General features: G+C 39.1%; 1 protein-coding gene across 4 annotated transcripts in view; it reads left to right on the top strand.

Moving 5' to 3' along the window:
* arhgap39 (Rho GTPase activating protein 39) overlaps positions 1-24,510 on the top strand; it is a 58,473-nt gene extending 33,963 nt beyond the window's left edge. For all 4 annotated transcript variants that reach the window (XM_066677470.1, XM_066677469.1, XM_066677472.1 and 1 more), the window contains 9 exons: positions 2,425-2,931; positions 3,742-4,414; positions 14,077-14,241; positions 14,501-14,900; positions 15,478-15,551; positions 16,877-17,076; positions 18,462-18,553; positions 20,154-20,323; positions 21,245-24,510. In XM_066677470.1, the coding sequence (XP_066533567.1) occupies positions 2,425-2,931; positions 3,742-4,414; positions 14,077-14,241; positions 14,501-14,900; positions 15,478-15,551; positions 16,877-17,076; positions 18,462-18,553; positions 20,154-20,323; positions 21,245-21,439 (2,476 nt within the window). In that variant the 3' untranslated portion in view covers positions 21,440-24,510. The remainder of the gene's footprint in view (positions 1-2,424; positions 2,932-3,741; positions 4,415-14,076; positions 14,242-14,500; positions 14,901-15,477; positions 15,552-16,876; positions 17,077-18,461; positions 18,554-20,153; positions 20,324-21,244) is intronic.
* Positions 24,511-27,531: the final 3,021 nt, after the last annotated feature.

The following is a 27,531-nucleotide window of genomic DNA, read 5'->3' as shown; positions in this document are numbered from 1 at the left end:
CAGAGGAAACCCATGCGGATGCAGTGAGAACACACCAAACTCCTCTCAGACAGTCACCCGGAGTGGGAGTAGAACCCACAACCTCCAGGTCCCTGGAGCTGCGTAACTGCGACACTACCTGCTTTGCTACTGTGTCACCCACTAATATGCAGTAATGTATCTATAAACATCACCAAGTCTGCAATGGAATCGACAGATTTTAAATTTCAATAGCTAAACACTTAAATAGCTTCACCCCATGAGAGCATATGGGAGACAGAAGGAGGCTGTTGATTATGTGTGACAGAAGATAGAGAGAAGCTAGAGAAAGAATGTGTAAATTGATTTGAAGGTCAGATATCCATGAATAATTTATGAACAGAGAGAAACAGTGTTCACTTTGTAGTGTGTCTCTTTCTTGACTACAGAATGAGAGACAGTGAGAGAGAAAGAGAGAGAGAGAGAGAGAGAGAGAGATGAGCTACTCAACAGAGTTTTAATCCAACTTTAAATGAAACATACACAACCACACACACACACACACACACACACAGTCTTGGCTGTGTCAGCAGGTCTGGCTTGGGGAGTTTTGAGGCTGCCAGAGTGGCCAAGCGCTGAATTGATTTCACACTACTGTCACTCTGCTCCTCTTTAATGCTAAGCTGTGAGGCACTGTCCTATATTTTTAAGGCTTGACGTGCTTTGTAGATTTATATAGATAGTTTGCCTTGAAAGTTTTTCTGAGCTACAGTTTATGATAACAGTTCCTAGCTATCAGCTGGCATACTGAATTAGCATAAATTCAGTGATAACAGCAACATGAAACTAACTTTGGAAAGGTAACATCAAAGTCTACTGACCAGTTTTGCAGAGTAAGATTAAGCCTAATTTGGACAAAAATTAATTACTCTTGGGAATGCACTTTGTGATTAAAAGTTCAACCTCAAAATAGTTGGAATGTTTCTTTTTTTTTCCCAAAAAATATTCAGGCATAGAAGTTGCTATTATTTTCTCTTTCTTACGATTACTTTCAATGATGTTGGCTTTGTTCTGAGAGTACCAACAGCTCCATTATGTTTATGCAGCAGTGTAGATGTGGTTGCCACACAGTACAATGTACTTTTCTAGAGGTTATTGCATTATTTAAACTTTTTTGTAGCTCTCTCTATTTATGCTGCCAATTAGAAGTGTCCCATATCTTATTGTTCACTATAATATCGCTATACATTTTAACACTATAAAAAATACATGTTGTAATAATAGTCTTATTAACATAGATAATATTGCTTATAATTTCAAGTGAGTCATTTAGGCACAGAAGCTTTATAGTGGAAATTAGCTCTGTGGTGGAAGAATGTGCCAATAAGGAGGGCAACTTCAGGTGTGCAGTGCAGGTGATTTGGTTATGAAATAGTTTATGTACAGAGAAGACTTGGTAATGTGTAATTACCATGCAAGAATCATTTAACAACAAAAGGGGGAAACATAATGAATGTTTCACCACCTCGAGCAGAAGCATCAAAATGACTATATGGAAAGACAGAAATGCAGCAAGGAGAACTCAGCGGTTACTGTTAGCTCTAACTCAAGGCAACAAACGACACTGATTCTAACCCAAGCCTAGTCTGTTTTGTATTTGTTTATTTACTATTAAGTTGCAGGGTATTTTTCACATCATTGATATGTTTCCGGGGCGGCACGGTGGCGCAGAAGGTCGTGTCGCAGTCACACAGCTCCAGGGACCTGGAGGTTGTGGGTTCGATTCCCGCTCCAGGTGACTGTCTGTGAGGAGTTTGGTGTGTTCTCCCTGTGTCCTCGTGGGTTTCCTCCGGGTGCTCTGGTTTCCTCCCACAGTCCAAAAACACACGTTGGTAGGTGGATTGGCGACTCAAAAGTGTCCATAGATGTGTGTGTGTGTGTGTTGCCCTGTGAAGGACTGGCGCCCCCTCCAGGGTGTATTCCTGCCTTGTGCCCAATGATTCCAGGTAGGCTCTGGACCCACCGCGACCCTGAACTGGATAAGCGGTTACAGATAATGAATGAATGAAATGTTTCCTGTTTATGTGCATGCGCTATATTTTCTGCACTTTAGTTTTGTGGTAGAGCTATATGATTTATTTAATACATAATCATAGTTATTACTGCTTCAATCTTATAGGACCTCATTATATCAGATGTACACACAGTACTGTCCTATATGTGGACGTGTTTCCATGATGTTTGGAATGCGTAAAATATGGCGTAATTCACTGTTATCAACTGCTTTTACTAACCAAGAACATAGGGAACATAGAACTACAAATTGCTCCTGTCTGTTGAATGAAGCTGAGGGAATGAATCATGTGTGTGGAAACAAGGAGGTGGTCATAATGTTTTGGTTGATCTGTGTATGTGTAACTTTCATTCATCATCATCATAATCATCTCTGTCTCCTCTTTTAACCAGGTTCAGGTGGGGAACTGGGAGCAAGGACAGAATGCTGATCAAAGTATCAGACAGGGAGCCTAGTTTCCTGTCACAGGGGAATGGCTATTCTGGCTCCTCACCTCGGTCCAGACGGTCATCTAGTAATGCACCTTCTGAGCCAGAGGTCAGTCAACACACTCTTCCTGACCGTCGTCAAACACAGTCCCCCTTCATGAAGAGGGCGGAGCTTGGGGGGACTCAGCGGCGATGCTCTGGTGACTCGCAGCCCCCTTCTCCACGCTACGCTTATGAACCCCCGCTTTATGAGGAACCACCCTCTGAGTATCAGTCTCCGCCTATTTATGAAGAACCACCCACTGATATGCATTGTGACCCCAGCTTCTATGGTGACAGATCTCCAGCACGTAAGCCTGGTATTTACCACTCACCCAAACAAAGCCCATCCCCTTATGGTCAGCTGGTGTTGACCAGACAGCGAGGCTCCATCCCTGAGAAGACATCCAATCCAGGAGACCGCGACTACAGGTGAAATTTCTTTAGCGTTGTTTAGAAATGCTTCAGAGTTGTAGCACTCCCTACTTAAAGATTAAACAAAGGAGGTTAAGACATACTAATATCAGATTAAAAAGCTGCAACAAGTCACATGAAGAAGACAACTATGACAAGATCCTTTGCCATGTTTGTCAATAAATAAAGACTAAACAATAATCTGAAAGACTGATAAAATAGCCATTCTTTCTGAATTGAACATTGCAAGAAAATAAAAACAGGAAAATGCTCTGTCTGTTTACTCAAGCAGGGCAATGAGGGTCATTCCCAATTGCCAGTGCTCTCTTTTTAGAGCTGTGGCTCAGATGACTTTAAACATGTTTTGAAATCATTTTACACATGGCACAAAGAACACACCGCAGTGTCTACTGCTGTGTTGCATCTTTATGGAGAAGAAAAAGTGTTTTCCTATAGGAGCACGAGGAGATTTTGGTCTAAAATGGCATAAATGAATTCTGTTTCTCTCTTTTAAAAAAACGCTTTCTTCCTCACAGTGCTCTGAAATAGGGCAGATATTGCTTTGAAATATCCCAAGTTATTATCAGAATATTGTTCTAAAGCTGTATTCATGAGTAGCATCTCTGTACACAAAATCTCGGTTGCATCCAACCATAATGTCCTATTTTCCCATTATTGTTTGTATTATATTTGTTTAATTATTAGTTTTATGACTTTTTTTCATTTAGTGTTTTTCTTAAATCATTTCTTGTTATAGCAGCTTAAGCTGCATTATAATGCATGAAAGGTACATAAATAATTAAATAAATATCATTATTATTTTCACAGCTCAAGCGGCCGTGACTACAGTTCTGCAGGGCGGGACTATAGCTCTGGTGGACGGGACTACAGCTCTGGTGGAAGAGATTACAGCTCTGCTGGCCGTGACTATAACTCTGGTGGGCGGGAATACAGCGCAGCAGGGCGGGAATATGTAAAGCAGCTGGTTTACGTGGAACAATCGGGCTCTTCCCCTAGGTTCCGGACGACGGAGCGACTTTTAAGCTTTGGCACAGCTGGGACAGGCTTATCTGCTGGAATGTCTTACGGTGGTTCATTTACACTACAGCACAGCCACGATGGAGGCGGGGGCAACAGGAAACGTAAAAACCGTAAGCCGTCCTTGCCTGGTGGAGAGGGTGAAGGCATAGGGGCAGGAGTAGGAGCGATGCTCACTCAAGCTCGATTGGCCTGGGAAGCTCAACAGCTTCTACAGCAGCGGGGAGGAGCTGCATCAGGGGGTGGAGCCAAGGACGGTTATGAAAGTGATGGAGCGACACCCCTCCCACTGCCTGGGCCAGTGGTGCGGGCGTTCAGTGAGGACGAAGCCCTGGCACAGCCGGATGGGCACTGGAAACGTGCCACACTGGACAGGCTGGCTTTTCCTCAGACACTCCTAGAGAAGAGCCTGTCTGTACAAACTAACCTGGCATCCCCAGAACCTTTCCTGCACCCCTCGCAGGTATTTCTCACTCAAACACTTCCACAGTAACACTTAAGCAAACATAGTCACACAGTTGTGATGTTCTTTCATTTCACACACACTCAAAAAAATAACTATGCAAACTTTGCACAAATAACACTACCTTTAATGGCCAGGACTCTCAAAAGGCAACCATAGAGCTGGTCTTATTTGGCTGATGGTTTATTTTCAGCAGTGAAAAATTATTAGTTTGTGTTGCACTAATAAGAGTGGATCAGACACAGCAGTGTTGGTGGAGTTTTTACACACTGTCCCCATTCACTGGTCATTCTATTAGATCTATGTTTTCATCCACTTTGTAGATATAACTCCAGCAGCTCTGCTATGTCTGTCTAATTGATTCAGTGCAACACGCACTAATATGCCATCTGTATTACATTTAAAACACTACAATAGCACATTATTTGATGTCTTACCACATTTATTGTATAGATATTTTTATAATTAAGAATAATTAAAATTGGGGCGGCACAGTGGCGCAGCAGGTAGTGTCAGAGTCACACAGCTCCAGGGACCTGTAGGTCTGTGAAGAGTTTGGTGTGTTCTCTCTGTGTCCGCGTGGGTTTCCTCCAGGTGCTCTGGTTTCCTCCCATGGTCCAAAAACACAGGTTGGTAGGTGGATCAGCGACTCAGAAGTGTCCATAGGTTTGAGTCTGTGATTGAATGTGTGTGTGTGTGTGTGTGTGTGTGTGTGTCACCCTGTGAAGGACTGGCGCCCCCTCCAGGGTGTGTTCCTGTCTTGCGCCCAGTGACCCTGAATTGGATAAGCGGTTACAGACAATTTCTGTTCTTTCAACATATTTTAAATAAATTGAGACAGTAATAAATGCAACAATTGTTTAAGTTACCATTGCTTTTCACAACAGATAAAAGATATTTAAGAACTGAAGACATGGAACGTTTAAGCTTTAAAATGTGCAGCACTATGGGGTTGTCATTGTCACATTTTGCATTTCAAAATGTGCTACACATTTTTTACTGGGGACAGGTCAGAAATTTGCATGAGCATCATTAAAACGTGTTGTTTTGAGGGTAGTTTATGGTGCTGGCATTTGTGGATTAAACTATATATTGTAGTGCTTGACATATGTTTGCTTAATTTATCCTGAGCCCCTGTAGTTATTTTGATTCTAAATGAAATACTGTTGTTGATGCTCTGCGGTCTGAGGGAAAAGAGATAATACTCAACTCACTTATGCCCATGACCTTTTAAGCCCTGAAATTTCTTCAGACTCATTGAATATTTAAAGACAACACACACTGTGAAATCTAAATCTAAATCACTTCCTATCTTTCCATGAGGAACTTGGATGGGGTGAGGATGGGTGTGGAGGGGGTGCCTACCCTCCTCTATAAGTTACATAGTGCAGTGCTGAGCCTGGAGTAGCAAAAACAGAGGCTCTCCCTATTGCAGGGCAATGGAGCACCACACAGATTTTGAAGCTGTAATTATGAGGTATAATATTACATAGTATTGCTTTAAACACCTCAATAACTTCCTCACACATTTGTTGGCAAGCTATACTTTCAAAGGTTTAGCTCGGTACACTCCAAATGCGTTCCTGATATTCTAGTCATGTTCTGCGTAGTGCTTCCTCTGGGCTTGTTTTTTTACTCGGCTTTAATTTTAACCTTAAACCCTATTTCAGTCCATTTTAATGTTTGAAAATCCTCTGGCCTGCCAAGAATTACAAGTCAAATGCTACTTAAATGCTGGCAGGTGGGTTAATTGGAATGACATTTCCTGTTAAAGAACTATTACGTCACTTGTGGTATTGGCCAGGCTAGATATATTATATTAACTCTATACTAGGCCCCAGTTCTATCTCTCACTGTGGTCCCTCATTTAACTAATCAGTGCTTGTGGTCTGCTAAATTGCTAGGCCAGCAAAAAAAGACAAAGACAAACCCCTCCATACACTCTATAGAGTGTCCTCTGGGTTGACTGAGGTGTGGAAAATCATGTAAGGCTCATTTAAAGGCACTGGTTTTCAGCCAAACATTCATTAGTCTCCTTTTCTTTTTAAACTTTCCCAGTGCTCGCTCGCTCTCTCACTCTCTCTCTCTTTCTCTCTCTCTCTCGCTCTCACACAAACACACACACACATTTTGCTTCTACACTGATGTAAAATCACTGCAGTATCAAGCACTTCAGCTTCCAATCATACACAATGAAACATGATTGTAAAAGATTTCCAAGTTCATTAGTGTTTTTTGTTTTTTTACAGAAACTCACTTTCACATACAAGGGGCATTTCCAGTTGATTCTGGGATGTGATAAGTCTCATCTAATGCTAACTTGCCACACACACACACACACACACATTGAGAGACATGCCCTGCTGTTAGAGTATAAATATTTCAGCATCTGCAGATTATTTTAAGAGTCTTTACTGAGATGGGCTTATGTAAGGATTAATGTCTATTTCTCTCTTTAAAACACATACACACACGTTAGACACTTTTCTTTCTGAAAAACATGTATGTAAACACTGGACAACATGTGTAAGCACAACCAGGGTCTACAATATACACTCTATAACAGATATGGTCATGGGTAAACGTCTGGTGTGATTAGTTCATTGTTCTGAAAAATCCTTTGCTTGATTTGCCAATGTTCTCTATTTCCTTTCCTTAGTTACTGCTCCTTGAAAACTACACGTACTTTCAGACCCACACTGTTCAGTGTTTTCTTACTGTGGAATAACATGCGCATGTCTGATTTTGTTCTCGTTTATAGGTTAAAGCTTTACCTATTGTCTGTTAGATGGTGATGAATTTGGTGGTCTTGCCTGGTTATTAGATGTCCAGTTTTTACTTATATTCCTAAATTTAGGTCAGATTTTGGGATCTTCTACTTTCACTAATTTTCCTCGACATTTTGCCAGTGGATTTGTTTATTTTTGATTTCAGATATTTCATATGGTATAGAAATTTCTCATGACAGCTTGAACATAGTTAGTTTGACTGGAAATTAAATGAGTGAAGAGGGACTTGTCAATTCATCTGCACATACACTATGAGTCAGTCGTGAGTTAATATGAGAGAGAGAGAGAGAGAGAGAGAGAGAGATATGAGGGCATATCTCTTTTTATACAAATGAGCTTAGTAAGCAGATAAATCCACAGAGGGAGTAGGAGTGTAGTTGGAGCTCTGTTGGAGGAATGGTCAGAATCATAATCATTTGTAATCACTATTACAGATCACAGAGGAAAAAAAATCTCATAGAGTGTGGTATATAAACCAGTCACCCAAAACATTAAATCACTTCCTTCCTTTATTGTCCCCTTTATCAGCTTAATTTAAAGAAACCCTATGAAATATTTTACATTACAGCTTCAGAATCATTGAGATGCTCCACTGACCTGCAGTGGGAAGAACAGAACCTCTGTCATTGCTCCTCTGGGTTCTGGAGTATGTAACTTTTGGAGGAGGGTAGTATAGTGTGTAACTCCGCCCACCCAATATGTTTTTATTTTCCCCAGAAACCAAATTTTTTAATGTTATTCTGCTATGTCATAAAAAGGTGGGGTTAAACTTAATTGACATGGTCCGAGACCCCCCTGCAAAACTCTTCTCATGTCCTTGGAGGAAGTGTTTGTAGTGGAGCTTTCAGGCACCAGTATTATATCTTATTTTTTATATTTATCATCAACTGTTAAATTCAGACATGCTGACAGTCAAGTCGTGTTCTGCTATTGTTTGCACTTACTTAGAAATTCTGTACCATGCTTATGCGCTTCTTGGGTTCAGACACTCAATTAAGTTCTTATTAGAACTCTCCTTTCCACCTTAAGAAGTGCAGCAGTTACTGGCCTTTTCCAGCCTTCACTTCCAATTGAAACAGGGCAGCAGTAATATTCTGGCTTCAGCAGAACTTTTCTTTCCATATAAAATAGTGCAAATGCTACATTCTGGCAACAACATTCCATTCCATTCAATCTTAAATGGAAATGACTGTAGCTGCTGTAGAATTCTCCATTCCACCTTAATTGGAATGGAAAATTTTACCATGGCTACTATGATTTCATTTAAGGTGGTTTGGAAATGTAGGTAGCCGTCAAAATGTCATTACTGCCCTGTTTAATTAAGAATAGACGATTGGTAAATGCCAGTTACTGTTGTATATTTTAAGGTGGAAAGTAGAGTTCTAATAAGTTTAGCTGATGCAGTTTGAGAAAAGCAAAATAGTAATAAATTAAGGTTGTTTGCAGACTATAAAAATCAATTCTGCTCCTGCTTCCAACCTCAGGAGCCCAGGAGGGTGTGTGTCTGAGATGCCGATCTCTGAGAAGCGGGTTAGGGTTAGGGCGTGTTTACCCAAATTAAGAGACGTGTCTGTATCTCTGCACAGAGGGCTGTTCTGTACAGATTCTGGTTGCAAATTTGACAATAATGCAGATCATTTTGTCTTCATTTCTATGGAATGGAAGGGAATGGAGGTGAGTGTCCATGTTTCTACAGGTATTATGTAAGGTGCTCCTGGACACATTCTCACAGCTGACTTTCATGCTGCTGGAGAGCATGGACCTAAACTCCTCTCCATTAAAAAGACCATGCTGCTTATTTTGGCTTCTACAAAACAGGTCAGCAAGCTCTGTGCATTCGCTATGCAACCTCCCTGCTTGCACTTTGACTCACATGACTTGAGGGTTACATGGTGCCCTAATCCAGCGTTCGTGCCGAAGATCACTCTGCGTACGCCTGCACTGCTCTGGAGCTTTTCACACCCCATTTTCTTCTGAGGAGGAACCATGGTTGCGCTGCATGTTTCCTGTTCCTTTTTTTTCACATACCTACATGGAACCCAAGAGGAGAGTTAGGAAAAACTAATCAGCTCTTCGTGTCAGCGGCCTCCTTTCATGGGGGGTCACCCATTTGATCCCAGTGCTTATCCCACTGGTCGGTGGAAGCTTATGTTGCAGTGTGTCCGCAGTCCACTAGAGGCCTCAGGGCACACTCCATTAGAAGGATGGCCATTTTATGGGCTGTCTTTAAATGGGTCTCTCCAAGATATTTGTGTTATAATCAGCTGGGCTTTGCATCCCAAATTTATTTAATTTTATTTTTTGGCGCAGCAGATAGTGTCATAATCACACAGCTCCAGGGACCTGGAGGTTGTGGGATCAAGTCCTACTCCAGTCTGTGAGGAATTTGGTGTGTTCTCCCCGTGTGGGTTACCTCCAGGTGCTCCTGTTTCCTCCCACGGTCCAAAAACACACATGTGTAGGTGGATTGGCAGCTCAAAGAAATTTTGGGCTCCGGACCCACCACGAGCCTGAACTGGATAAGCCGTTACAGACAATGAATGAATAAATGTTATAAATCCATCACTGGTGATCCTTACAGTGGGCTCCACTACAGCTTTAGGATGTTACTCTGTTAACCTACAAGGTCTTGGCTAACACAGCTGATGTTTTTTACCAGCACAATGGTCCAGATGGTAGAACATCTCACACTTATGGCATTTCAGGATGCACAAGGCAGTCCACACATGCTAAACAGTGTTCTTCATGGGTGCCTTGCACATGTCTGCATTGTGCGTCCATCACGGGAGTTGACTCTATTGAAATCAGTTGTATTTATAGAACAAAATTTAGATCTAAGAAATCAGTGGTGAGAAAAAAAACATCCTTAGAGCATGTGGAACAAACCTTGAGAGGAACCAGAACTCGAAAGGAGGACCCATCCTGCTCTTACTGGCACTAGAACAAAACTATAATCTCTCCCATAGATTTAGATCTATCCCTCTGAATCAGAAGTGAGGTGTCTCACCAGTCCTCTTTCATTACATTTATATCTGAGGTTATATGAAGAGCAGGAGCTCTATCAGTTGACGCATTAGCAGCCGTGGTGCCAGTGGGCGTTTCCCATAGTGAGACACCTCATTACTGATTCAGAGAACTGGGGATATATGAGTAACCTTGCATTATGTTAAAACAGCAAAAGCAGTTACCATTTACTGTAAAGGAAACTGCAGTACATTTAGGGCTAAAAGTGCCTTCCATAATGCAGGGGGTAATGCAATGCATGCTAAGTAATGGATTTAAAGATGGATTAAAAGGATGACAGCTTTTGGCGTTGATTTCCGCAGGAGTGTAGGAGTGTGATTTTGAGCATTCTGTGTATATCTTTTTTTTGGGCAGCTTGACAAATAGCTGGTTAGGCAAAGGGATATGGGCAAAGGGGAGAGAGAGAGAGAGAGAGAGAGAGAGGGAGAGCGAGAGAGAGAGAGAGCGAGAGAGAGAGAGAGAGAGACTGCATGACTCATTCATTAAGAGCATTAATCAGGGAAGCCTGAGGATATGAGGAATTTGCAGTCTGCTTACAGTCCACTCACCAGATACCATTTTTTTCTGCTATCTAATCTGAAAACAGAAAAAAAAAACACCCAATGATTACACAAAGACGTTTTCACAGATCAGGCTGTTATTCAGAACGACAACATTTACAAAACAGGCTCATTTCCAGTTAAACTGTATCAAAAGCAATTTTAATAATTTAGATAGCCTACACTGATATTGCTTTACGCACGGCTGAGAGCAAAAAGATGTGAGAATGCTGCTCAGCAGTTAGAAGACTGACCTGCTTTGTGCTGTTTTATTGATATAATTTATTTAACTGAGGTTCATTATAGTAGGGATGGACAAGGTGGGGAAAATATGTACTGAATATTATATCTGTAATAGCTATTTCAATTATGGTTATTAAATAAGTTAAAACATGCACATGGTGTTGTGTTTAAAATCTGCCCCCTACAAAACGGAACATCCCTTCAAGAGCCAGATATGGTATGAGAACAAAAAAAAAGAGCAGCGTTTCTGCGGTAGTCTCCATCCTGTCTGCAGCGATATCAGAGATTCTGGTCTAAACGCTGTTAAATTTTACACAATCATATATTATCACCCACTCCTAACTCTCTGAGACATGAAGCTGAATTCAGCTGCTTATTTGGTAGCATTTCGTTTGAAATACTGCAGCAGCCACAACCATAGGATGTAATTGCTTCAGCATTTAAGGTGGAACTGGAAATTCCAAGATGTTGACAAACTAGGGTCAAGGTTTTATGAGTGTTATGTAGTAAGACATTTGTGGGTTTCTTCTGTCACCTGGGACATATGGCCCTCACCCTCTGCCCTACCCCTTTTTCCCAATAAGAATTGAGACACCTGTCCCCATAGGCCAGTGTTTCTCAGTGTGGGGTGCAAGGAATCAGAAGAAATTACCTTTTTTATACCTGTCTTTATTAATGCCTTTCTGTTTTGCTCATAAAGTCTACTTAAAAGCAGCTGGTTGCAGTGGATTCGTTAATAGCACTTAAATATACTAAAATAATGTTAGATAGGAGACCAGAAAAATGTAGCTTGCCCAGTCTTAGTTAAGGTGCCCTTTCGAGTATAAAGCTGCTCGAATCATCAGCTTCACTGGCCTCCGATTCACCGTCTGAGTCTAGTTCTTACCAGCTCTGGGCTTGAGTTAAATTTACGGTTATGAAAGCAGCTTGTATATAACTGTTAGTGTAACAGAGGAGGATCTGAGAGTTGGTTAAAGTTAATATTAGCTGTGTTCAGGTTGTGACATGCAGCAAGTTAATGTTAGCCTCTGGTTGTGCCCCAAACTGCACACTGCTGCACTGAATAGTATGAATATATATATATATATTATTATTATTATTTTTTAACTGCCAAGTCTCTTAGCAGTGTTTCTGTAGTGTAGTATGTAAAGTTCCATAGTGTGTTGTTTGGGACAGAGCCTCACTCTCTAACGTAAATGCAGTAATTTACTGCCTTATCTACAAAGGAAGCAGCTTAAATCTATCTAATATTTTGGGTCAATCTCATTCCTACACCCTTGCACCTGCCTTTGCTCATTTTTGCACAGACTGAAAAGGAGAGAAACTGAAGCACAATTTAATTAATAGACCGATTTTCTGTATTTTTGAATATTGTTAATATTAATGATGTATATGGAGTTGTAATGTTAAGCTACTGATTTAGAGATGGAAGTTGCTGTTGCTTAAATAAATTAGAAAATTGTAAACTTGCATGTTTATTTTATTACAAATGTTTTGGGCCGATATGGTACAGGTGAGGCGTGGAAATTACCCTTCGTCTGAGGTGAGGAATGATAGAAACGTTTGAGAACCACTGTCCTAGGCAAAACAGACGGGTAGGGCTTAGTGTTGCACGGTATACCAATACTAGAAAAGTATCTCAATACTTTGTCATTAATAACGGTACAATACCCCATCTAATGAGTACTGGTACTTTAAGAATATATTTCCAACGAGTGCCACAAGGGGGCAGTGTGCGCCCGTAGCGCTTTGCCTCCTCTCCCTCCCTTAAAGATTTTACAGCTAGTTATAGCGACTTTTCAGACCTTCTAGAGAGTTATTTAAAAAACGAAACACCCGACTAGCACCAGCGCCTTTCTGTACAAACCTTAGCTATCTTATATAGAAGAGAGCGGTAGCTCACACTGATCAGAATGTGCAAAAAGTGCTGCCAAACACACGTTTGCTTCCTCTTATGTTGAATTTAGTATTTTTTCTGAACTCCTGGACTGAGATCACAGAACTGATTGCTTTATTCAAACAGTAATAAGTAATCAAGTTATTGGGGAGGGTGAGCTCCCGTTGTATGCTTAGCTTGGTACATGAGCTTTGCCTGACGTAAACAAGGACCACTTACGTGCAGACTGACCAATTAAATGTTTACAGAGAAGGTTATCGACCAATAACGGTAGCACTAGAGTCAGACCGTCCAATCAGAAGATTTTAGGCTACTACACCACGCCCCCTTCTCACTCAAGGGAACCAATCGGAGTAGGGAAGGGCGGGACTAGTTTGTGAACGAAACGCTTCTCGAAGTTCTATGTAAGCTCTAGAAAAACAAAATCCCGGACGTTTGTGAAATTCCGCCCGGACATTTTTTTAAGTCTAAAAAAGGTGACATGTCCGGGTAAAAGAGGACGTCTGGTCACCCTACACAATTGGACCCAGAAATGGTGAAACGTCATGTGCAACATCACACTTCACAAACAGATACCAGCGATTTTGCCAACCGCCCTCAGCTTTTACAGAAAAAAATTACTTCTCCTGACGTGTTAGATTTTTGCGATGGTATCGTTTCAGTATCTGTATCTGTAAATATTTAGGCAGGTATTGTATCGAAAGTGATAATTTTGGTATTGTGACAACACTAATAGGGCTAAGGTGTGAAAGGGAATTCACCTTTCAGGGCAGTGCTGTAAACGTGAATTACCTAGTGTTCCTTTAAATAAACAAGCTTTTTCCTTCAATGATCCTGTAGTTAAAGTTGCAAAATGTGAAAATAATAATCATGATTAATAATCATAAATATTCACTCACTGTGGTTAAACTCATAGATGGCTCTTGCATTGATTTCATGGTCGTCAGTGATGTGGCACGCACGTCAAAAAAGTATGATTATATCACATATTCAGACTATTTAAAATTTGAAGAGGACAAAAACATTCTAGCTATTTCTGTCCCTCGTATTTTTGCCTTTCAGCCATTCTCTTCACCACCCTGTGATTGAGAATGTAGAAATCAGCACATTATTGTGAACTCATTTTCATGCATCTACTTGTACTGATTATGACTGCTTTCTGTCTCTCAGTCAGAAGATCTCGGAGCATGCTCCCAGTTCGAGGCGAGTCGGAATGCCCGGAACATAATGCCAAGTGCCAGCTGTGGTGTTTTTCCAGAATTTTCTCTGCGAAAGCCCTCCTCTGAGACTGACATTGAGAACTGGGCATCCAAGCACTTCAGCAAACACACACAGGTATAGGCAAACGCTTTACAGTTCATCATATCCACACACTATAGGAGTATTCAGATGAATCCAATATTTCCCACTCATATGCATTAATTTGAGCATTTATGATTGAATTTATTATTTTTTTGAGTAGCTGTTTTTATTTTTACTTTCACAAAGCCCTAATTTCAACTGTATTAATTATTTATAAAAACTAGTTTATTGATTTTGCCAGCCAAGGATCATTGCTGTTAACTACTCTCTCACACATTTGTCCATCTGTCAGGGTCTCTTCAGAAGGAAGGTGTCGATCGCTAATATGCTGGCCTGGAGCAGTGAGCCCATCAAGAAGCCCATGATAGCGACATCAGACCGCACTATAAAGCGTGATGCCGTAGACCTCTTCAAGCTCATCCAGACATTCATGGGTGACCGGCGGGGGAAAGGTGACCCTCTGGCTGTGGCGCTGGAAGTGGCGGTCCGGGGCTGGAGTAACCAGGGTCTTCGGGATGAGCTGTACATACAGCTGTGCAGGCAAACCACAGAGAACTTCCGCTACGACAGCCTGCAGAGGGGCTGGGAACTGATGGCCATCTGCCTGGCCTTCTTCCCACCCACACCCCGCTTCCACAACTACCTGGAGGGATACATCTACAGACACATGGACCCACTCAATGACACCAAAGGTAGGACCAGCAGACACATATTTACAAGAGCCTACCTGAAGAAAAACGTTTGGCCTCGATATTGGCATAAACAACCAGTTATGTTTTCAATTTGTAGTATTATAGTATTTATTTATTTTATTTTCATTGTTTTATATTTTGTTTGTTTTAAAAGACTTGTCAAAACCATTAAAAAGTATTACACATTAGAGTTTGTTTGTTATTCACATTATACTTTAACATGTTTTGCAGATTAATCCCAAGAACCTTCAAAAACTATTTTCAAAATTATATATGATCAGATCATAATACATCCATATATACATATTTATGCGGAGGAGTACCCGTAGAGTCCTCTTTTATTCTTTTTTCCTGTTTCTTTGTTGAGCATTTCTTTGAAGGAGCTGAAAGGGGCTTTTAACTGTCACCACTCCTTTCTAACTCAGTAAGCTCAGTATAGCAGCAAGCAGGTTGAAGAATGATCTAATATTCCACCAGCCATTAAACCTTGCTCTTCATAATTCAAATACATAAAAAGAGCAATTACTGACATACTGTTGGTTTGACTTTGGTCTCTTGTTTTGTTGTCTATGTATAGGAGTGGCTATTAGCAGCTATGCGAAGTACTGCTACCGGAAATTACAGAAGGCTGCACTGACTGGAGCTAAAAAGGTTGGTGCTTTCAGTAGTTCTGATTTTGTCTTGTTCAAGTTATATATAAAATGTGCATGTGCATATAGAGTCACTGAGACATCCAAGCCACTAGGTGTCAGAATAATAGGTTTCATAATTGAGGAAAATGACTATTGATGTCAGTTAGAACAACAGTTATATCTAAAATAACTTTAAATAATGCAAAAAATTTCTTTACTTCTGATGTGAGATATTTTTAGAGCATTTTTATTGGACCATTCCTTATTAACGTTTCACAGAATGTCTTCACACATGCTTCTTTATTTTGATCCTGTGCGCAGCACAGATAATCTGCATATATTGTCCACTACTATTTTCCTTGTTCATATGCAGTGTTATTTATTCTTTTTTTTTTTGGCTCAGCATTTCGGACTTGTCTCTTTTGATTGGCCTCAGGGGAGTGGGAGGTCCTGGTTTTGTCTTGGTAATTAACATGGTTTGATTAACATTCAATTAAAGAGTGAAATTTGCCTATTGCCTTGGAATTTGTTACCATGACAACAGGCAGCTTATTTTACTTGCTCTCTTTTAAAACTACTGTGATAACTGGTATAAATATAGAACTCAGATACCAATGTAACCTGCCAAAGTTTCAGTAAACTCAGTCTTCATAGTTGAAATAGAGATGCAAAAGATTGCGGGTAATCCTACACCCAGATCTTCCACCTTCTCTCCATTCTTTGTCGTGTAAATCATCCTCTTTCCCTTCAGTTCCATTGGATGAACATTTCACACTCCATTGCCCTTGTTTTCTCCCCTTCTTCTAAGATTGCTCTCAAATGCTGAGTGACAGAGGGGATGTCTGGGCTTCTAGTACGCTCTTCTCCTGTAGTTCAGTTTAGGCTTGGTCTTCACTCACAGATTAGGGTTTCAATTGCTCATTAACGTCCATTTTAGCGGTTATGACTGTAGGTGATCATTTGACATGATTAGTGTTAATGCAACATTCCAGATTTAATGGTAGTTTTTGTTACTTCTCTGTGGTGTTTAATCTATAGCATTTGTAGTCTTTATTATTTGTATTTTTGAGTGCATAAGAAAATATAAAATATATATCCTCAAGTCTTAAGTCTGAAACTGAGTTATGAACACTAGTGTGTGTGTGTGTGTGTGTGTGTGTGTGGCTAGGCCTGAGTATGAGTGTGAACTATTTAATTGGCTCCGTTTTGCATGAGTGCCAGTTGCCTGTAGAGAAAGTAGCCTGTGAAAGTGCTCTGAAATGCTGTGTGTGTTTCAGTGTGCCAGACTCTCAGCAGGGAGAGAAACCAAACACTTACTCTCTCTATCTCTGTCTTTTCCTCCAGGGCTTGAAAAAACCATGTATTGAAGAGATAGCTTATGCTCGGAATGCCATTTTTAGTCCCTCAATGTTTGGCTCTTCGCTGGAGGAAGTGATGACGATGCAAAAGGAACGTTACCCTGACCGGCAACTGCCATGGGTACAGACTCGTCTCTCAGAGGAAGTGCTGGGTTTGAATGGAGACCAAACAGAGGGCATCTTCAGGTAAGATAGCTGTACTTCTTAAAATCATTTCCTGATTTCACAACCTTCTGAAACAATTCAGCAAACCATTGCTGTCGGGATATAACCGAACTGTGTTTTAATGTCTTTAAATAGTTAAAAAATTACATTTATTTATTTGTTACATCTTAATTGTAACAAAATTAATATTAAATTAAACAGTAGAAAACATTGAATGTTATGGAGAATAGATATTTACTGCATTAACTTCCATTATATGTTAGATACAAGATTTTGTTCGGATAATGACAATGTGTTTGCAACATGGTAATGACAATTTAAACATTACTTCAGCTGTTGAACAAGAAGAAAACAGAAATCTAAACTGACAGCTACCTTGATCACTTTTAAATTGTTTTCCATCTCATCTGATGAGTCATTTCTGTCGTTTGAGTAATCCATTCATTAAACTAATGATGATTTGACAATAGCTTCCACAATCATACAACTGCAGTAAGATTTTTGGTTTCCAAAGAGTGATGTTAGCTATGTCCTTCATTTAGGTGTACACCAGGTTTTAAAGCATTTTTTACGTAACATATAAGTGTAATTCAAAATTCAAACATTCTCCCTTTCTTGTCATTTTATGGTAACTGTAGCATAGTATTAACAACAATGTTTGTCCTTTTATAAAAAAAAAAAAAATAAGTGTAAATACACTATGTTTACAACATAGTGCTAGCGATTGCAGAGCAGATTGCTTCGGTGAATGTGACTCAGCTTCAGTACTTTTGAGGGCTGATCATGTACATTTTGCTGGCCTCTGTAATGGACATCTGTTCTAATGAGCCAAACCTTCATTCACAAAGACTGGCCAAGGCTGGCTGCTTTGCCTAGTAACATGTCAAATATTTAAGGATAATATTCACCAAAGAGTCTCTCTCTGTCATGATCATGTAAAATATTGTCAAAATCCTTCCCTTACAACAGTGCTCTCATAACTTTATAATAAGCATCATAGCTCACCACATGAGATGAATATGGACCAAAAATAATTGCGAGTTTCTTGGTTACCCAGTAACGGGCAGTGGAAATGTCCGAAATCTCTTGTGTTTCTAGCACTGCTTATTGAACTAAATTGTACCTTACTATATAGCACACTACTAATGACACCATTTTGTTCATAACTATTGTCTGTTTTTATTTACCATTTTTCCTACTGTTCCAGCTATATTTTGTTATTTTTTGTGGGGTGAAAATGGCTTCTGCCTACATGCTCTTTAGTGCTTTCCTACTTTTAACACACATGGATTTCATTAGTTCATGTGTGTTGGTGGCAGGTTCAGACAGTTAACCCTGGACCAGGATAAAGAGACACTGTTCCAGACAGTTATTATTAGTGTTTTTATAAATTCTGTCTCTCTTAGGGTGCCTGGAGATATAGATGAAGTGAATGCACTGAAGTTGCAAGTGGACCAGTGGAAGGTGCCAACAGGCTTGGAGGACCCACACATTCCAGGTATCTGGAATTCATACATCTTGCTAGAACTAAATGTTGTGGAAAACATGAAGTAAGTCAACATGTGAAACATTTAATGATTCTGCTATTGATGCTTATTATTATTGGAAATGCATCTTAGCTATTAGGTGTCCAAATATGCTATGAAACGTTTTGTGTAATGCATAAATGTAACTAAAAATTCTAACATTGTCCCACTCATTGTCATTTTATGGTAACTGTTTTATATTATTATATATGACAATTGTCAAATTAAGTATTAATATTAGCATATTCATGATCGCAAACTTAAATATCACATCTATAAATGCTCATAAACAAAGCTCACACATACTTTTGGATACAAATATATCCCCAAGAATCAAACAAATTGATTCACATGCTTTTTAAGCAACTTTTTCTTGATGGAACTCAATATATTCTGCATTTCAAAATATTTAGGTTATTTTTTTTGTTGAATAAAATGATAATTGTCATTTACATAATGCAATGCAACATTTACCATAAAATGTAAAATGTTTAAAGTTTAAAAAACAATGATGCTTTACACAAAAAAGGTTTTAAAACTTATTTGTACACCCAATTATTCCAATTAGCACAGATTCTTCACTACCAAACCACAGTTGTAATTAAATACAAAGATAATAATGTGATTTCTACTAAACCGAATTGCAAAATAATTAAAAATCCTTTGGCTTAAGGTATGGAGAAAACGGGAAAACAAGAACAATCATACTTTTCTATACCGTCCAAAATACTAATGTGAACCTACACATTGGGAGAAGGCACACAAGCCCTCTCCAAATCTCTCTTCATCCCTTTCTCTCTCACACACAGGCTCTCATACACCTTTAGCCTTGGGCATTTTGCAGTGCTCCATTTCTCACTGAATATAAATAGTGCAATCTCTCAGTGCATTATGGGAGAAGAAACAAAACTCCCCCTCACCGAATATTCCTCTGTGAAGAAGGATAAACCTTTTAATGGATCAAAACCTGAAATTCACATTTCATGCCGCAGTCAGATATTACACAACAACAAAGTGGAAATGACACAGCTGAGTTCTTTGGAGCATAAAGGAAGAGGCAGCTGCGTCCTTCTGAAAATCATATATAGGCCTCAGAGCTCTATAACAAAGAAATATTTATACAGAATGATTTTTATTGTTAATGATGAATGATTTTAAGTGCCTGGTGAGTATACAATAAGAAAATAACACTGGAAAAATGATTGGTATTCATGTTTTTAGAGAGACCATATATTGTATTGTTTGTAAAAACAGGGGTAGCCTTTAATTTGTAGATGGATTACTCATGAATAATATGTTCCAATAGTAAACACAACTGGCAAAAATCCAATTGAAATGTATTCAACTTACATTTTACACTGTACACACACACAGAGCTTCATGCAGTGCTGTTTCTTCACATGGACACACACTCAGTGAAGTATTGAGTTTCAGTATTGATCTGCTGAGGTTCAGACCAGCTGTACCTCAGTGAATGTGTAGTAGACTCTCCCTTCATTTGTAATTTCTTTCTTTCTTTCTCTCTCTCTCTCCCTCTCCCCACCTCCCTCCCCTGCTCTCTCCTGTCATTAGCATCTCTGTTGAAGCTGTGGTACAGGGAGCTGGAGGAGCCAGTAATTCCTCATGAATATTATGAAGAGTGCATCTCTAATTACGACAGTCCTGAAGCGGCCGTCAGTGTTGTTCATAACCTTCCTCACATCAACAAACTGGTGCTCTGCTACCTCATCCGTTTCCTACAGGTCTGTCTATTTAACCATCGGTCTGTCAAATTACATGCTGAATAAAAATGTATGTACATGCCGTTTCAATATTCAGAAAAGGTTCCTAACTGTTTTTTTTTTGTTATATAGAATCATCAACATATTTTTCATAGATCTGAGGAACCCTTTCACGATGCACACATCCTTTAAGCTTCTCATGCTTCTATATAGAAGCATTGTCTTGACTTAAGAACCCTTAAACAGCCATCTGTTGTGCCACTCACTCAGACTGAGGGGTGTGTCCAGGCAGGAAAGTGGCATCAATGTATACCCACTACATACTTTGGTTTGTCTCTAAATTACAGTATATTTTCATTAAATATGACGTGAAATCCGGGTCACTGTCTGTGAGGAGTTGGTGTGTTCTCCCTGTGTCCGCGTGGGTTTCCTCCGGGTGCTCTGGTTTGCTCCCACAGTCCAAAAACACACGTTGCAGGTGGATTGGCGATTCGAAAGTGTCCGTAGGTGTAAGTGTGTGAGTGAATGTGTTGCCCTGTGAAGGACTGGCTTCCCCTCCAGGGTGTATTCCCGCCTTGCGCCCGATGATTCCAGGTAGGCTCTGGACCCCCCGCGACCCTAAATTGGATAAGCGGTTACAGATAATGGATGGATGGATGGATAACGTGAAATCACAAACTGGTTCATCACTATTACTATACTATGTATTTGCCTAAGCAATCTATTTCCTCAATCTATGGCATTAATTCCTTTGTCAGCCAGTAAAGTAAAGTAAAATGTGCCATTAGGAGTTCTGACCATTGAATAGCGTGGAGCTCCTCCTGCCCAAGTGGGGGCAGCAGTGTCTTCCACTACACCAAGTGGCAACATTATCATACAGCAGATATCTACATGTCTCAGTCTATCCCAATAATCAGCCCTTTTCCCTGTGTCTTGTTCCAGGTGTTTGCACAGCCTGCCAACGTGACGGTCACTAAAATGGACGTGAGTAACTTGGCAATGGTAATGGCCCCCAATTGCCTGCGCTGCCTGTCTGATGACCCACGCATCATCTTCGAGAACACCCGCAAAGAGATGAGCTTCATCCGAGTCCTTATCCAACACCTCGATACAAGCTTCATGGATGAAGTTCTATAGCCCCCATCACACACACACTTACACACATAATTCATATACAAACTTACTCCAAACACACATCTGTCTAAAGTTTCGTCCCTATGACATACACATATATGCTCTATACATAAAAGCTAGTGGAACATTTTGGACAAGCCAAACTAATAGCCAGACTCTGTATTCCTCTGTAGAACAGAATGCAATGGTGTGGCCCTTAATTGAACACACTGACGCACACTCACAAAAAGCACAACTTTAGTCTCGTTCACACGCAAACACACACAGGTACACGCTCACGGGACTGCTCCTGCAATCCTTTTTTTGTCCCCTTTATTATTTCTGAATGTGTTTGAATGCAGCTGTATGTCCATGTAATAGCAGTGACTTTCTGTGTGTTTTTGTGTGAAAGCTGTGTGTTGAAAGTTGTATGTGTGCAATTCTGTCTGTTACTGTTTTATTAACTTGACTGACCTATATAACAGTCTACTTGATTTTATATGATTAATTTATTTTTTATTTATTTTAACAATTGTTTATAACTACTGCCTTTTGGAGACAAATTCTCTGCCTCATGTCCAGTGTGTGTGTGTGTGTGTGTGTGTGTGAGAGAGAGAGAGAGAGTTTGTATAGTTTGTTTCACCTAATTTACCTACCATGATCAATCCACAAATGCATTCTTTCTTAGCAATGGTTGCAAGGTTGAAAGAGCTTTAGAGAAAGAAGGCTACAAAGGTATTCAACCTAACTGACTGTACTACGATACTACACACTTTACACCACAATACACACCATAATTCAGGTATGGTTAGTGAATTACTAAGATTTGTTTATGGGACAGAGGGGACATATTTATATGAAATATTATGTGTACAATACGTTTTAAAGCAGTTTGTGTAACGTATAATTGTAATTAAAAAGGCAAACATTCTCCAGCTCTTTGGTCATTTTATGGTAACTGTTGTGTAGCAATAAACGAGATTTTATTCAACAAAAATCTAAAGATGAAGTGGTTTGAAAATGGCAAGGGCCAAGAATATATTCATCACTGCATTCTTTATGAATCCCATCAAGGAAAAGTGCTACAAAAGCATGTGCATTGATTAATTTTTTTCTAATGTTGGGGATACTGTATCCAAAAGTGTGTGTGAGTTTTGGTTTAGATTTGAAATGTTGTAAAAACAATTTAGCAATTGTGAACATAGCATTATAAATATTTAATATTTAGGGGGTTATTTTATACAGTGACAATGGTCAGTTTTAATAACACACAACACATACCATAAAATGACAAAAGATCGGGAGAACGTGTGAGTTTTTAATTATAATAACATCTGTATACATAAACACTTTAAAACAGTTTTGTACTAAGAGCAGTGTTCACCAGAGTGTCCAAAAAAGTCTTTCAGTAAATGTTCCCTAGTCAGATGACTATGTATTAAATGCTATATAGAAAATACTGAATGAGTTAGCATGTGAGTTATTCAGAACATAGCTTACAGTTATGTGGTAACAGTTTGTCTAAAATTAGGCTGAGCAGGTAAGGAATAACTGAACATGCTAGTTCTATCTCAGCTGGTATCTAGTTAATATGTTTTCTTTAAGGCGTGAAATACACTAAATCTAATCTGTCATAATGGCAAAACAACTGCCAAAAAATATTTTTAATTCAGGACTTACAGATCAAATGAACAACTCTAAATGTGGTGGGGGTTTTTTATAATAATTTTATAAAATTATTGCAAAAGGTAAATTTTAATAAGGTAAAAAAAAAAACGTTAAACACGATATATAGTAATATTTAAAAATAGTTGTTAATTTGACAAGTGATTTGAAGATTATTATAACACTAGACTTCATTGATGCACTCAAAAAAACTGAAAAAGAAAATGCGGCAAAACTTTAAAACTCCACTAACTTTGCAACAGTTGTTTTTAAAAAATGCACTTGTGGGTGTGACATAAACAGGTACATTTTTCCCTACTTGCTTTTCAACAATTTAACTTACCACTTTGTATGAAACAATGAAGAAAGTATACAGACAAACAGGTGACTACAGTCTGTAATTATAGAACTACAAAGTGCCACCTTTCTACCGTTCCCCACCTAACTCACCAACTCCCCCTATTAACTCAACCTCCCAGTTACAGCTGAATCTTAACAAACACAGTCTCAAAAACACCTACACACACACACACACACACACACACACAAATGTACACTCTGATTAGGCTCGGTGCTTTTAATAAGGAAATACACTGCCATACATACAAAAAAATGTATACATGGTGTCCTCACTTCCCCTCAGGAGAAACCAAAAATAAAAAAAAATAATAGAATATGGGAAAAGAGATGAAAGAAGGATTAAAGGAGTGAAAGAGAGAAATCAAGAAAACAAAAAAAAGACTTTTTTTCATTAAAGGTTTCTCCACTCTTCTGCACATTTGAAATGTCATGGGCACCATTTTCACCTCTTCATCTCTGAAATATAAAATAATAAAAAATATATATATTAAAAAATGAAAAAAATAGATAAAACACATACAGGAAGTAAACAAAAAGACAAAATGTAATGTTACAGAATAAATGAATACTCCAATATTTGGTAGGAAAAGAGACAAATAAAAATGAGTGAAACTTTGTTTTGACTCATTAATAAATCAAAACTCAACCAAGAGCAGAAACTTGGGGAAATCAAGTTGAAAGTTGAAAGAAGTCAATTATAGGGTGTATCTCAATGAAACAAAGCAGTTAAAAGTATCTGAGATCAAGTGCTGGGAAATAAAAGATATGATCCTGAGCAGCTTACTGTGACCAGCATCTTCAGAGCAGAACACGCCCACACACACCTCTACTGACCACACACATGCATGCACCCACTGTGAGCACTTCCAGCTCACCTGATGCACACACATACAAATAGGGAAGGAAAGTGTGTGGAGAAACTTTCTGCTCAGATGCTAGTCTTTTAACGCTCCTGTCTCAGATTTGTAGGGTTTTATTCTGTTAATGGAGTCATGCTGATTAAAATCCCCCCTCTCCCTCCTTTTGTTCTGAGGTGTAATGGTGATTCTGTAAGGTGGGTTAAGGTCTAACTGAACATTGTTTAATAAACAATTCAAAGAAGACTGAATCTCATTATTGTTATAATTTTCTTTTTATGATTTCCACCAATTGTTTTAATTGTGTACATCTGTTACTCTTTTTTAAAAAAAAGGAATTTTCTCCAGTGATGAAAGGTAAATTTTGAAGGAGTTGAAAAATTGTATATTTCTTTAAAACTTCAGGGTGGGCCATTTATATGGATACGCCTTAATAAAATGGGAGTGGTTGGTGATATTAACTTCCTGTTTGTGGCACATTAGTATATGGGAGGGGGAAAAGTTTTCAAGATGGGTGGTGATCATGGCGGCCATTTTTAAGTCAGCCATTTTGGATCCAACTTTTGTTTTTTCAATGAGAAGAGGGTCATGTGACACATCAAACGTATTGGTAATTTCACAGGAAAAACAACTGTGTGCTTGGTTTTAACGTAACTTTATTCTTTCATTAGTTATTTACAAGTTTCTGACGACTTACAAAATGTGTTCAAAGTGCTGCCCATTGTGTTGGATTGTCAATGTAACCCTCTTCTCCCACTCTTCACACACTGATAGAAACACCACAGAAGAACTGCTAGTATAGGCTTCCAGTATCCGTAGTTTGAGGTGCTGCACATCTCCTATCTTCACAGCATAGACAATTGCCTTCAGATGACCCCAAAGATAAAAGTCTAAGGGGGTCAGATCGAGAGACCTTGGGGGCCATCCAACTGGCCCACGACAACCAATCCACTTTCCAGGAAACTGTTCATCTAGGAATGCTCAGACCTGACATCCCTAATGTGGTGGTGCACCATCTTGCTGGAAAAATTCAGGGAACATGCCAGCTTCAGTGCATAAAGAGGAAAACGCATCATCATGTAGCAGTTTCGCATATCCAGTGGCCTTGAGGTTTCCATTAATGAAGAATGGCCCCACTATCTTTGTACCCCATATAAAACACCATACCATCAATTTTTTTGTTCCAACAGTTTTGGAGGGATCTATCCAATGTGGGTTAGTGTCAGACCAATAGCGGTGGTTTTGTTTGTTAACTTCACCATTCACAGAAACGTTTGTCTCATCACTGAACAAAATCTTCTGTGTAAATTGAGGGTCCTGTTCCAATTTTTGTTTTGCCTGATCTGCAAATTCAGTGCACCGATCTGGGTCATCCTCGTTGAGATGCTGCAACAGCTGGAGTTTGTAAGGGTGCCATTTGTGAGTAGCTTATATGCGCCGAAGGGATGTTTGACTGATGCCACTCTCCAGTGACAGTGCTATGCTATGGGCTCTTTCTGAATGAAGCTAGCACAGCCACTGATGTTTCTTCATTAGTGACAGTTTTCATGCGTCCACATTTTGGCGAATCCAACACCGAACGAGTTTCACGAAACTTGGCAAGCAGTTTGCTAACTGTAGCATGGGAGATGGGTGGTCTCGTAGGGTGTCTTGCATTGAAATCTGCTGCAATGACCCGGTTACTGCGTTCACCAGACATAAACACAATTTCTATCCGCCCCTCACGTGTTAACCTCTGCGACATGTCAATGGCTGTAAACAAAGAGAAACTTGTAAATAACTAGAGAAAGAATAAAGTTACTTTAAAACCAAGCACACCATTGTTTTTCTTGTGAAATTCCCAATAAGATTGATGTGTCACATGGCCCACTTCCCATTGAAAAAACTAAAATTTGATCCAAAATGGCAGACTTCAAAATGGCCACCATGGTCATTACCCATCTTGAAAAGTTTTCCCCTTCCCATATACTAATGTGCCACAAACAAGAAGTTAATATCACCAACCATTCCCTTTTAATTAAGGTGTATCCATATAAACGGCCCACCCTGTATATGAAAAATATTTTTCAAAACAATCTCAAGGCATATACATTATACGTCCTTGGGTTTGTGAAAGGCGCTGTATAAGTTGAACTAATTACTATTATTATTGCCAAATCTAATAATGTAAACGAATAATTACACTTCATTACTGGTTATTTTATAAGGCATAAGACCTTTAACAGGATATATAGTAATATTTAAAAATGGTTGTTAATTTGACAAGTGATTTGAAGATTATTATAACACTAGACTTGATTGATGCATTTTGGAAAAAACTGAAAAAGAAAATGCGGCAAAACTTTAAAACTCCACTAACTTTGCAACAGTTGTTTTTGAAAAATGCAGTTGTGGGTGTGACATAAACAGGTACATTTTTCCCTACTTGCTTTTCAACAATTTAACTTACCACTTTGTATGAAACAATGAAGAAAGTATACAGACAAACAGGTGACTACAGTCTGTAATTATAGAACTACAAAGTGCCACCTTTCTACCGTTCCCCACCTAACTCACCAACTCCCCCTATTAACTCAACCTCCCAGTTACAGCTGAATCTTAACAAAGACAGTCTCAAACACACCTACACACACACACACACACACACACACACACACACACACAAATGTACACTCTGATTAGGCTCGGTGCTTTTAATAAGGAAATACACTGCCATACATACAAAAAAATGTATACATGGTGTCCTCACTTCCCCTCAGGAGAAACCAAAAATAAAAAAAAAAATAGAATATGGGAAAAGAGATGAAAGAAGGATTAAAGGAGTGAAAGAGAGAAATCAAGAAAACAAAAAAAGACTTTTTTTCATTAAAGAAGGTTTCTCCACTCTTCTGCACATTTGAAATGTCATGGGCACCATTTTCACCTCTTCATCTCTGAAATATAATATAATAAAAAATATATATATTAAAAAATGAAAAAAAAAATAGATAAAACACATACAGGAAGTAAACAAAAAGACAAAATGTAATGTTACAGAATAAATGAATACTCCAATATTTGGTAGGAAAAGAGACAAAAAATGAGTGAAACTTTGTTTTGACTCTGATTTTAATAAATCAAAACTAAACCAAGAGCAGAAACTTGGGGAAATCAAGAGAAAGAAGGCTACAAAAGCATTCAACCTAACTGACTGTCCTACGATACTACAAACTTTACACCACAATACACACCATA

This window comes from Hoplias malabaricus, chromosome 7 (genome assembly GCF_029633855.1).
Source record: "Hoplias malabaricus isolate fHopMal1 chromosome 7, fHopMal1.hap1, whole genome shotgun sequence".
Taxonomy (NCBI): Eukaryota; Metazoa; Chordata; class Actinopteri; order Characiformes; family Erythrinidae; genus Hoplias; species Hoplias malabaricus.
The sequence above is the reverse complement of the archived record's forward strand: the minus strand, read 5'-3'. Positions and strand labels throughout refer to the sequence as shown.